We start from the raw sequence: 12,991 nt of genomic DNA, 5'->3' as shown, positions 1-12,991 counted from the left end.
TTTTGTGTTTTTTTTTTCCCTAAGTCAGGCTTGTGGTTTCATTTAATGTTTGAATGCTTCCACTCTCTGAAAAGTCCAGTGACTTTTCAATAGCTGAAGATCAAATGATGTTAATCAGGTGGCGTGACCTAATCCTCTAATTCAGATGCCTTTTCACATTTGAAATGTTCCGTGCATGTAAGATTGATTTGCTTTTAAACTGCCTTTTTTCCCCCCTCCCCTCCTGTTAAATATGCAGTTCTAAAGCTCTGCTCCCAGCTCCTTGGATCTGTTATATCTGCACAAAGATGGGCTAGGCCTAAGAATTCAGACAGAAAATGTCTTCTCAAATCACAAAACCATGAAGATGTTCTGCAACAGCAACAAGGAGAACATTTCTTTACAGGTCACCTGTGCAAGCAATAGCTGATTCTAGCCTTCTGTGCTCCCCAGCTTGTGCAGATGGCTGGCATAGCACAGCCATTCTGAAACGCAGAGCCATAGCAGGGAAAACTCCATAAATTATGCTGGAGATCAACCTCCTGCTTATTAGGTCTGTGATACGTAATTATCCTAATGCCTCTAGTGAGCTACACACCTTTTCTCTTTTTTTCTGTCAGAACGTAACAAATGAATCCAATCAATTAAATATATTTTCTCAAGGTATTTCACCAGTGTGAGGCTTTCCAAGTCCATATTGGCAGAACACACAAGAGTTTTCAAAATGTCAAGCTCTATGGCTGGCATTATGCTGAGTAAAGCTCAAGGTGATTAAGATTCACCTTGAAAGTGGCTAAAGATTCTGTCGCCAGTCATCTGGCATTTGTAGAGATGATTTTCGTATTACGGTACAAAGTATGTAAAACATCTTCTTTTCCTTAGTGCTTTTTCTTAAAGGCTTTAAAACACGCTTTTAACCAGGCTCTCGGTAGCAGCCAACGTGGTTAAAGTAGAGATGTGTGGGCCAAGTGCGCCATCTCCTGCTGCTAAATACTAATTACTCAGCGGCAGCAGGGCGATTGGGCATTTCTCCTTATGAATTGCACCTGCTGCAGAGAAAGACCGGGAAAGAAAGTCTGATACTGATGGGAGATTGAGGCTTAAGCCTTAATATTGTCTTAATATCCTGCTGAGAGACTTGGAACATCCTTGCTAACGTTTCTTAATTAAATAATAATTTAATAACGTGGATTACAATTGCAAGGAGCTGGGCATCCCGAATTTGTTGCTCTTTTCTATATATTTAACACTACATGTGATGAATATGATGAGTACTTGGGAATACTCATCAATTGTACCTCTGGTACAGTTCCAGAATAACAGGACAGAAAACCTTTGTAAATAAAGGGGTTCTGTTTGCATACAAATTGAAAAGAATTGTGACTGCTGCATAATGTATATCTCACAGGTACATTTCATCCATATAAACAGTATGTTTTAATGTATGTACTCCTCTTCCAAATGCCATTGGAAACTTCAGGTCTCCAAAGGCTTCAAATGGAGCAGAGATCTTAAGTGCAATAGAAAACCAAACCATGTGAGCAGGCATGTTGATTTTGATAGCATTCTCTAAACTAAATGGACAGTCAAGGCTGGGGATTGTGAGCCAGCCTTATTAGTGTCACAGAAGAACTGATTCCAAAAATTTATCTCAAGGACACCAGTGGCAAACTGATCATCACACAACAAAATTGAAAACCAAAGCTTGTACAACACAACCTCTGTGTTGTACAAGCTTTGTCCATGTTAAAGAATTGTTAAAGATCCTGCAAAAGCCAGTGAGTTACTCAGTTTAAAGAGCTACATATTCTAAACATCCGCACTGAATAGAAACCTTTAGGGAGGGTTAAAAGACAAAATATCTGCTATTAGCTAGACCTAAAAATAGCACTGTTGAACTAGATACAGGCCCTTATTTAAAAAGAAAATGAAAGTCTCCAATATTTTTATGATTGCCTGAGTTCAGAAGGTAATTAAGAACTTTTCAGAAACCAGAAAGATTCAGCTTGCAGCCACCAAGACTGCAAGATATGTAAAGAACGTTGATGAAGCTCTAGTTGAAAGAGACCTGTGAGGGACAAGAAGGCAATCAAGAACAGCTGGTATAGGTTTATGAAGCACAAATAACACTTCACCAACCTGATTACATCCTATGATGAAATAGCTGGCTACATGGAGGAGCAAGAAGTGGATATAATAGATTTTGACTTCAGTACAACTGTTGAAATCTTTTCCCACAGCATTTTCACTTTCATGCTGAGGAAATATAACATGAACACAGCTATTAGATGAATGGAAAACTGTCTGGACTGCTGGGCTCAGTGGGTAGCAACTGATCCTTGATAATCTGCTTGAAGGCTTACAACAAGCTGAATTCGCTAGGGGTGTTTGGGGGGAATACTAGGCCCTATGTGGTTCTTTATTATCATCAACAACGTGGACAGGATGTACCCTCAGCTTATTTTTAGATAAGGCTAAGGTAGGTGGCTGACATACTGAACAGTAGAGCTCCAGTTCTGATGGCCTTTGAGAAACTTAAGGATTAGGCTGATAAAAGCCTAAAGAAGTTCCTGGAGAAATGCATGGCTCTGCTCTTAGGGCAGAATAAGCCCTTCCATTGGTAGCATTTGGATTGGTGCTTCCCCAGTCCGAGAGATATGAAGGTCTACCAAGATGACCAGGATCTAAATCACATCATGAACAGGCTGAAGGAGCTGGTTCTGTACTGTCTAATAAGAATTTAAGGGGTCACAGAGTATCAGCCTACAGCTAGCTGAAGGAGTGTACAAGTACCTGTATGGGAAACTGGTAATCACAGCCTGAACCTCTGATTAATCAGCTGAGGCAAGCGTAGGGTCAGCTGTGGGAGCACAAGTGAGGGTAATTCAGCTGTGCTCCCAGAAGGGGCAGAGCTTGACTCTACCTCTTCTAGACTTCATTTAAGGGCTGACCACCACTAAGGTAGTATCTCTTTGAGACTGTTCCTCTGTGAAGATTGCCTCTGTTTTCCAGCCAGACTGAAGGCTTCTATACTGGTGAGTTTTTCCTATAGATAACCTTTTGGTTAGTTATCACCATCCTTTTTGTATTATTACCATCTTTGTATTATTTTCACCTTATAATACCACAGAACTAAACTCCTCCTGGTAGTAGGCAATGGAACAACAAGTAAAGGCCAGAAGTGATCAGTTTTGACTGAATTATGAGCTATGCAGAGAAGGCTTCAGCAGCAATTTGTTTTTGCTGTTGTCTCTATCCATAGCAGCCCAGTTTCTACTTCTCCACCTTTGTGGTAGTTTTTAGGTTCAAAGAACTGCTGTAGGAGCGTGAAGAATTTAATCAGAAGAAAACATGCTGACTGGCAGAGCTTGTGCAGCCCATGGTTATAGAGTTCATTCCCGATTCTTTCCTTGCAACAGAGTTACGAGAGCGGTATGTCCGCTTGTATCCCATTGACTCCAGCGCCCGCAGCCTGCACCAGCCCTGCGCTTCGCAATTTGATGGACTCCCCGCCCGCACTTCAGGTCCGTCCCTACTCCAGGCCGCTGTCTGGCTTTGGGGGCGGGCCTGACTGCGGTGACACGGCGGGAGGCCGGGCCGGGAGGAGGAGAGGAAGCGGGCGGTGGCTGCCAGGCGGGCATGGCGGCGGGGCCTGCGGGGGGCGGCATGCTGCCCTTCCTGAGGTTGCTGGGGCAGCTCAAGGTGGGTGCGGGGCCGCTCGGCCGGGGTGCGTGGGGAAGGAGAGGAGGTGCTCGAGCGGCTGCGCAGGGGAAGGAGACTCCGTGCTGGAGCAGCGGGCGCGCCTCGGGGCCCGGACAGGGCCGCTGGGGTGACTCGCTGGGAGTCGAGCTCGTCGGGCCGAGCTGATGCGGGGCCCTAGCGGGTGCAGCCGAAAACAGAGGCCTGCTTCTGGGGCCTGGCGGCCTGGTGTGCCCGGACTAGAGACCTGGGGACAGCAGGGGCGGCCGCTGCTTTGCGGGAGCATGGAGATGTGTGAGCAGAGCGTCTGCTGGCGCCTCTAAAGCGGGACCCTTCAAAACTTAAGGTTGTGACATCTAAGTGACTGCCTTACTGTCTTCACCCAGAGAGTACCGCGGACAGGATGGGTGTACAGGAACGTGGCGAAGCCAGAGAGCGTGTCAGATCATATGTACAGGATGGCAATGATGGCCTTGGTGACCGAAGACAAAAGCCTTAACAAGGACAGGTGAGGCTGCCTCAGGTTGTGGCTGTCAGAGCTGTGAGTGCAGTGCTTGGAACAACTCGTGCTTGGAGTGTTTGGAGCATGCTGGAGGTGTTTGCAATGCTTTCTCCACATCTTTTAGGAAAGATTTCCGAAAGAGTGATAGTGCATTGGTACAGGCTGCCCAGGGCGGTGGTTAAGTTGCTGTCTGTGGAGGCATGGAAGGACTGTGTGGATGTGGCAGAGAGGGATATGGTTAGTGGGCATGGTGAGGATGGGTTGGTGGTTGGACTTGATGATCTTAGCAATCTTTTCCAATCTTAATGATTCTGTGATTCTATGATCTTCTTCCCTCATGCTCTGAGCAGGTTGCTGTTTTACCAGGAGGGGTGAAGGAGACAAAAGCTTTTTGTCACTAAAATCGGAGTGCTGTGTCTCTGAGCTGGCTGTCACTCAAGCCAAAAGTAAGCAAGCTGAATGCATTCAGTTAAAAGCAGTTAGATGCCATGGACAACAGAGGTGGGGATGTATGCAGTGTGGGTTTGGACAGACTGAGTTAACAGTAGCAATTGGGAGCTTCTTCAGTTACACAGTGTAGAAGAGAGAACGTCATCAGTACTGAATTAGTTGTCAGTCTGGGGTGATGTTTGGTGTGTCACTTGAGGAGCTGATGAAAATAGTGAAGACTTTCTTGAGGGTTCTGTTATATGTTGACATAGCTATTTAGCTGTGAGCTTGTTTTGTTGCATGGATTGAATCTGGAGTGGTTGCAATCAGATTACATTCTCCCTGTTACGAGGATAATGGGAAGTGTGTAATGTAGTTGGCTTTATATGCTTGGCTTTGAGAGATGTTGTGGTGAAGTACCTTACTTCCAAATGATATGCTCTTATACAAGAAATCTTTATGCTTAAATCTCTACTTACAAGTAGCATTAGGTAGAAATTGGGAACTTAAAGCATGTCTAAGTGGAATCCACTTCCTTTAGCAAAGTAGTAAAAAATACCATGTAAAATTAAAAAGAGTACTTGTACACATGAAGGAATAAATTGAGCATCCTCTTAACTTTATGAATAAAAACGCGTAACCTAAAATTCTGAAAACTGAGTTATTGTCTTTGTTTTTTGCCAGATGCATACGATTAGCTTTGGTTCATGATATGGCTGAATGCATTGTTGGAGACATTGCTCCTGCAGACAACGTTTCAAAAGAGGAGAAACACAGGAGAGAAGAGGTATGCACATCAGTTGTGAAAATGTATCTGCAAAGTGTTTGGCATGTTTTAAATGCGCTGCTGCTAATGAAGAGACCTTTTCAACAACCTAATGCTGTAACTGACATTGCACAAACTTGTTACAAACAATCAAGTTTTTCAACGCTTCTTTTTAATGTGGAACTTCCCGAGGTTAAGGAAGACTTTTGAAGTAATCTTCATAGTATTCACTTATCCCTTCAGTGGCTGGAGATTTGGTAGCCTGTGTTAGCTCTATTGACCAGCCTTTTATTTTTGGCCTTGTACATGTCCAAACTGTTGGCCTGTTGAATAAAGTGTAAACTATTCTTTCAGTCACAGCTAGAGGGCAGCATGATGCCTTGGAATTCCTTGAGGCCACAGTTAATGCTTCAAAGAGCATAAGAAATGTTGCAGTGATTTATTTCTTTTTTTTATGCTTACCTGTTTAAAACTTGGGAGTGAGGGGTTATGACTAATTATAGGAGTAAGCCTTTTGCTAAGGAAGCGGAACTTAAAGATAAAAGCAGCATTCAGAATTCTTAAAGTACTATCTTAAGAGACTGTAGTTTTGTTAATTCTCTTCAGTGTACTTTCTATAGTGTGCTCTTACCTTGAACAACAACAAAATCTCTTTCCCTGAAGCCTCCAAAGGTTGCTTTATCACCCATGATCAGATTGTATTTAGGCACTGAAAAGATGACTTGATGTCTGAATTTGTTTCATTTTTTCTTCAGTATTTGCATCTGCTGCTTTCATTTAACTCAATTAGTTCTTTTCTGTTGATTCAGTGGTAAACAGGATGAAGCATTAAACAGACCTGAATTATGGGGGGGTTGGACTCGATGGTCTCTGGAGGTCCCTTCCAACCCTACAATTCTGTGACTCTGTGATTATCAATTTGCTTGTTGAACATTCATTTTTCACTATACTGGTTCTAAAGTTGGTCTGCTTTTGTGCCTTAATTTCCTAGTTCCACCAAGGGTTAGGCATTGCAGTGTTGGGGAGCAGCTGAATCAGCTCAGCCATATTGTGTGCTGCATCCTTTATTTCAAGTGGAGTAACAATCATGGTATAAAACCTTTGTCTTTGCCTGTGATGTTGATTGTTGCTGCAGCAGTCCTAAGTGTTACTAAGAAGATTGTTGAAATTGCTCAGACGTGAGACTGGTTAGCTGAGAGAACACAAAGAGCATGCAGAACAATTTGTTTACTTGATTATACCACTGGTTTGATTCTGTGTTAAACCTTCTACCACAATTTTTATTGCCGAACAGATGGTATCTCAATCTGGCAGCACTGTGCTTTATTCCTGCAGAGCATTAGGTGGGTTATCAAAAGGCTTATGTTATATCACCTACCTGACAATAGGTAGCTGTCCTCATCCCTACTAGGGGAAATGTGCTAGCTGCGAGTTTGGAGTTTGGGTGAGGGTGACAAATATGATAAAGGGCCTGGAGCATCTTCTGTACAAGGAAAGGCCTTCAGCAGACCTGTGTCTGTTCAGCATAGAGAGGGGATCTGATTGATGTTAATAAATATCTAAAGCATGGGAGGCAATTGGATGTGGCCAGATTCTTCTTAGTGGTGTGTAGTGATAGGGCAGGGAGCAATGGCCAAAAACTGGAACACAAAAAATTCCACATAAATATGTGGAAGAACTTATTTCCAGTGGGGGTGACAGAGCAATGGAAGAAGCTGCCTGGGGCAACTGTGGATCTCCTTCTTTGGAGATACTCAAGATCTGTCTGGATGCCTACCTGTGTGACCTGTTGTATGGTGCCTGCTTTAGCAGGGGCTTTAGACTTGAGACCTCTAGCGGTCCCTTCCAACTCTTGTGGTTCTGTACCTGTTGCTTGTCAGCACTAGGAGTCTGTATTTTGAAACTCTTGATGAACCGTGCCTATAGCTAAGTTCAAATGTTGCCTGTACTTGTTAAACCTGGAAGGCAGAGCTGGTAATTGATAGCAGGTTTTGGTATGTGACTTGCCTGTTCCGTTCTGGGCATCTTTTTGGACTTCTGAAGTATCTTTAACATACTGAATGAACTTTTAGATTGTTTTGTTTTTATATTCACTTAAGCAGTCTCAGAAAAGAACCTCTACCAAATGGTCTCCCATTCCTCTGGTGGCTTTCATGTACATACGCACTTCTAAGTATATTAAGTACTGTATGCTTCTACAGACTTAGTAACAGGTAATTAATTAATCAAAACAGATGATAAAAAGGTATTCTGGCTCTATTTTTCAGGCTGCTATGCGACAACTGACCCAGCTTTTATCAGAGGACCTCAGAAAAGAAATCTATGAACTCTGGGAGGTAAGTTTGCATTCTTTTAATCCTTTAACAAAATTGAGAGTAACCTGTTAGCCTCTTTCTGTTTACTTATGAAACTGCGTCATCTCTTCTTTGATCTCAAGAAAGGTAGATAAACTTGCTTTGGAGATGAAGCTGGCAGTGTGAATCAACGTCACCAATGAATTCCTTCTAAAAAAGGAACCCAAGAACTTAATAGAGTAATAGCTTCTGCCTCTGGGCTCTCAGTTCGAGATGAACCTGACCAGTGCTTGGTTTGTACAGCTGAAGGAAGGGTTTATCTACTTTTGTCTGCTGCATCCAGCATTCTTGGATAGAAATCTGGGTTTTTTTGTTTTATTTTTTTAACAATGCATTAAACTGCTTGTTGACATCTGGCTGTTTTCAGCTCATGATCTTTTAATACTGGAAAAGACAATGGCTACTGACTGTTGTGGCATACTTCATGCTTTTTATGCAAGTAATAATTTATGTGGCTTCCGTTTCTTTACTGTACAGCCCATTAAACTAAGTATTTAGCACTAACTTCTTGTTTAAACATAAATGCAAAGTACGACCAAAAGAATGGTGTTGCAAACAGGCTTAGGTCTCTTGGCCTCTGTAACCAGAAACTGTATTTCATGCTGGCACTCTTACTTGTCCTCTTAGACTATATTTAAATACTAGGTATCAACAGTTAGTTTCTGCACTTGGTTAGAGCCTTGTTTTGTTTCTCCTGTAGTTACTTGGTAAGATGGGCAACAGGGTAGTGTTTCCAGTGTTACCCTTTGAAGCAGAAGGCATAACTCAGCACAAGGAGATCTAGAAAATAAATTCTGTGAGTTTATTTAGTAAACACTGGTTCCTTCTTTAGAAAGCTATTATAACATGATGGATAAGCTTAGTCTTAGAGGATTCCATTTGCTTATTATTTTCCATTGCTTTAGGCTTCTGACTGTATAGGAGCTGGTTCAGTCTGCAGTCAGTTCTTCAGCCTTTTGGCTTTCTACCGTTCTCGGTAACCATAATTTAACATGTACGTGCCATCGATCTTTTGTTCTCTACCTTCAGGATAATTTATTGGTGTTCTGTCTCCAGTGTGGCAGCGTGAGTGTAACCTACATAACAGTGAGGGTAACATAGGAGGGACCACATGTGCACATTAGATTTTTTGTCTTATTTTAAGTGGAAAAACTAGGTGCTTTTTAAAAAGAAAAGCAAAAAAGGCAGCTTGTGGTCACGGGTTGTGATATGCTGCTCTCAGGTAACCAGAGCTGCTGGGTTTGCTTTGGTTTTTTAGTGAGTGAAGAAAGCTGCAACCCAGATTTGAACAGTGGCTGGGACAAGATCTGCTGAGACTCTTATCCCGTGCTCTTCTGAACTGCTCAGCCCTCAGCTCTGCCCCTACATCCTTTCAGCCATGGGAGGAGCGCTGCTTTGTGCTGCCTTGGTGAACAGCCCTCATGTCTGTAGGGTGATGGGGGAAGCAGTAAAAAGAGATACCTCCGGTATATTTTCAGTTCTTGGTTGGATTCAGAGTGTGTTTGAGAAAACACTGAAGTAAACGAGTTGGCACACTTAGCTCTGTCCTGCTCTTTATTTTCAAGAGCAAAATCACAAGAGTCACTTCAACAGCCAGGCTGCAGTGCTTGAAAGACCTGTTACTCTTTTCCAAAGTATGCTATTATTCTGCATTCTAAAACACCTGTGGGGAAGAAAAAAAATAAGTGTTTATTTAAGCACTGTGCATAGTCTCATGTGTAATAGCTGAAGTTTCTTGAGGTTAATGGAAGCTGAGGTATGAATAAGACCTGGTGGGCTGCGTGACACAAAGATCAGTAGCAGGTTTTGCTCCCAGATAATTGCTGGATGTGGGACAGTTTTGCAAGCGAACAGCCATAGTTCTCTTTCTCCTGAAGCTGTCGTTTGTAATGCTGCCAAAAAAAGTTGTTCTTTTCAGCAGCCAAAAAAAGCCACAAAAGGACAGAAATAAGTAGGTTTAGGAAAATAACCTGCTGTATTTAAACAGTTTAAAACACAAGGCTAAGATCAGCTTGGAAGGAGGAATAGAATAAACAACATAGAGCAACATTGTTTGGTGGATGAAACTGATGATTTAAAATAGTGATCAAAATGATATTGAAAATGTAACACGCCGTGTAAGTTCGAGTAGTGAATGAATCAAATATGGCTATCAAAATCTGGATTTTTGAGTTTCAGATGTAAAGCAATAAGTTTTAAAAGCAAACGGGCTCCTAGCAGCATGCCAGAGAAGCAAATGACCACATCACATTCATTAACTGAGCTTGACTGCACAGGGATCACAAACCAGGATCTTGCCACTGAATGATAGCTATGGTTGTCTTAAGAGGCAAGATGAGGTTATTGTTAATCTGTTTATTCCTATCTCTTTTTCTCGCTATAGAAACAAATTTATGATTTTATACAAATTTATGACGCGCTGGATTCATATAGTAGTTTACGATCTTTATGGCTTATCTCAAGGTGATGAAAACATCCTGCTGTGTTCTTTTGTCAGTAGGAAAAACCCCCTTCTAGCAGTTGCACTGCTCTGGTTCATGGGCCTACTGTGCACAGCTGACTGTGTGCATCTGAAAGCACAGCTGGGCATGATGTGGGCTGGAGCCTCTGTTCTGATCATTGGTGATGGCAATGGGGAATGGGTCAGAGCTGTTGTGGGTGCCAAGATGCTGCAAACTTGGGCAGAATGGGCTGCCCAGGGTGGTGGTGGAGTCACCATCCATGGAGGTGTTCAAGAGACACGAAGATCTGATTCTTAGGACTATGGTTTAGCAGGCAGTATTGGTAGTCAGTGGACACTTGGACTGGATGATTTTAGAGAACTTTTCCAACCTTAATGATTCTGTGATTCTTAGAAAGAAACCTTTTTCTGCAGTTGGCTTTGAAGCCAGGAGAAAGCCAATTGATGAGAGATCAAATTCAGTGCAGTAGATTTAGGAAAGACAGGTGAACCTATCTGCAATCATCACTGGAGCAGATGACAGCAAAATTGTTCCAGTTGCCTAGAAATGTGAATGACTCACAAATATATACTGACAGTGAATGGAGAGAGGATAAAGATAGCAGAGATATTAAAGGCCTTAAAGTCTGAAGGGAAGGAAGCCCATAAATTAGTCCCTTCTCCATCTCCAAGGAGCGAGATAAAGACAACAGCTCAGGCAGATTAGACCAAAGAGATTAAGGGGAAGTGACAGGAAAAACATAAAGAACAACTCCTTATGAAAATACCAAATGGTGAAGAAAAGTGTAAAATAGGCATTAGAAATAAGCAATGGTAATGCATAGACACACACCGTGGTTAATTCATACCCTTAGTCAACTGAAAAAATCTTTATATAGAAGATGTTGTTTAGTGGAATCTACTCATGTAATTCTTTGTCCGATAGGGCTGTCTCTATTATCCTCCCTGATTCAGCAAAGCACTTTGGTACATATTTAAGTTGAATCATGCAGAAGAATTCTTGCCCTTAAATCCTGTTAGATTTAATAGAAATTCAGCATGAATCGAAGTGTTTTCTCTGAGTAGCCTTCTTGAAAAGAGAGTGGAAGAGTTAATTGTCATGAATATTGTACTAATGAGAAATCCTAGATCGGTGAAGAGTTTCTAATACTCTTATTTCAGAATAATGTTGCTTTTTTTTTTCCTGACAACTGCAAATCAATTTAGGAATATGAAAACCAGTGTACCGCGGAAGCCAAGTTTGTCAAACAGTTGGATCAGTGTGAGATGATACTGCAGGCGCTTGAGTACGAAGAGCTGGAAAACACTCCTGGCAGACTGCAGGATTTTTATGATTCAACTGCTGGTACGGCATTTGTGTGTGTGAGCTTTTTGTGCTTCCCTGGTTGTAGATTTTTCTTTCCCTCTGCTAAATGAACTATGCAAATTGTCTTTTTTTTCTCCATGTAGAACAATTCAGGATTAGTTATTTTACTAATCTTAAGTATTTTGGGGAAAACACTGCAGTGTTCAAATAACTTTTGTTTATCTGTACGTATTGAACCAGAATCTCATGTATGTTAAGTTCTCTTTGCATCACTTCGGTCTTGGAGAGAGGCTCTGTTTTCATTACACTAGTACATGTTTAAGGATCTCCCTGTCTCACTAGAGGAGTATAAAAGAAGCTTCAGTCTTCCCTGGTGCTCCTATTTTCTTAGTGTTTCACGAACTAGTGAAGTTACATTTGTGAGAACCAGCTCAGTGAGAGTTCTAGGTGCAGTAGTACTGCCTTTTATCCTACTGCTTCTCATGAAAATTAGAAGGAAATACAGGTAAAATAGCTGTTGGCATGGTTTTAGCAAGGGATTTGAACACCAAGAGAAGACTGACTCCAACTCATTTTGTTGTGGAAAAAATCAAACAGACAAGCATATGGAGAGAACCAGTGATTGCCAAAGGCAGTGACCCTGACGAGTCCTTGGGTGACTCCTCAGGGAAATAATGAGTTCTCTGAAAAATACTGTCATTTCAGCATCAGGGGAGCTAAAATGCTTCATTTTCTAAGGGGCCTCTTTGTCGCTTCAGTAACTTAAACTATAAGCTACTGTCTCAGCAGAGCTTAGGGAATATTCCCTAAGTAAGTGCTCTTGTAATTGGAATGGTTTCCTGCAGCAGGATTTGCAGCATTGGATTGTCCTAGTCAAGATGCATCCTTTTTTCAGCTCCTAAGTGTCTTAACATAGCAAAAATACTGATACAGGCATTTCTCCTCCAAAGAACTTATAACTAGTTGTAATAGTTATTCCATGTTTGGAATGACATGGGAATACAGTCTTAAAACAATAAGTAGGAATTCATTAGGTGCTTCTGGCCTCTCATTGCCAGCCTTTCATATGCACAAAACAAACCAAAGGCATTAATTATCTTTTTCTTTCTTTTGCTTTGCAGGAAAGTTTGTTCACCCAGAAATACTCCAGCTTGTGTCTATGATTAACACAGAAAGGAATAAAAAAATAGCTGCTACGTGTCATCCACATTCCTGAGGTGTTCCTGAGCACTGTAGCTATATTAAAATATTTTTGTTTTACGTTGTGTGGTGTTTTTTCTCTCACACATCAGTGCTAATCCTGGCAGCAGATCTTTTTTTCTGTGCCTTCACCCCAGAAAATCTTGGGACTTGCTTGTATTGGTGAAAAGTTCAGAGATTGTGTTAAGGACCAAATATTTAGAATGAAGGGTTTTGTTGTTGTTCTGATCAGCTTACATGGATGTAGTCTCACAAATAGTCTCTCCACTGGCAAAGTTCAGGTAAGTTCAGAACT

At 41.8% G+C, this 12,991-nt stretch overlaps 1 protein-coding gene across 1 annotated transcript; it reads left to right on the top strand.

Moving 5' to 3' along the window:
* Positions 1-3,551: 3,551 nt before the first annotated feature.
* On the top strand, positions 3,552-12,756 carry HDDC2 (HD domain containing 2). The gene is made up of 6 exons (XM_072332530.1): positions 3,552-3,681; positions 4,065-4,186; positions 5,294-5,396; positions 7,643-7,711; positions 11,397-11,535; positions 12,618-12,756. Exons 1-6 carry the CDS (start codon positions 3,619-3,621, stop codon positions 12,710-12,712), a joined length of 591 nt encoding a protein of 196 aa, XP_072188631.1. The 5' UTR covers positions 3,552-3,618; the 3' UTR covers positions 12,713-12,756.
* The last annotated feature ends 235 nt before the right edge of the window (positions 12,757-12,991 follow it).

This window comes from Excalfactoria chinensis, chromosome 3, assembly GCF_039878825.1.
Source record: "Excalfactoria chinensis isolate bCotChi1 chromosome 3, bCotChi1.hap2, whole genome shotgun sequence".
In the NCBI taxonomy this organism is placed as follows: domain Eukaryota; kingdom Metazoa; phylum Chordata; class Aves; order Galliformes; family Phasianidae; genus Excalfactoria; species Excalfactoria chinensis.
This window is presented reverse-complemented; position numbering and strand designations above follow the sequence as displayed.

Excerpts from the sequence above, each read along its gene's own strand:
- HDDC2 (XM_072332530.1), top strand. The coding sequence starts at position 3,619 with ATGGCGGCGGGGCCTGCGGGGGGCGGCATGCTGCCCTTCCTGAGGTTG. Across the intron at positions 3,682-4,064 it reads GGTTGCTGGGGCAGCTCAAG|AGAGTACCGCGGACAGGATG; the intron begins GTGGGTGCGGGG and ends GTCTTCACCCAG. Across the intron at positions 7,712-11,396 it reads AAATCTATGAACTCTGGGAG|GAATATGAAAACCAGTGTAC; the intron begins GTAAGTTTGCAT and ends AAATCAATTTAG.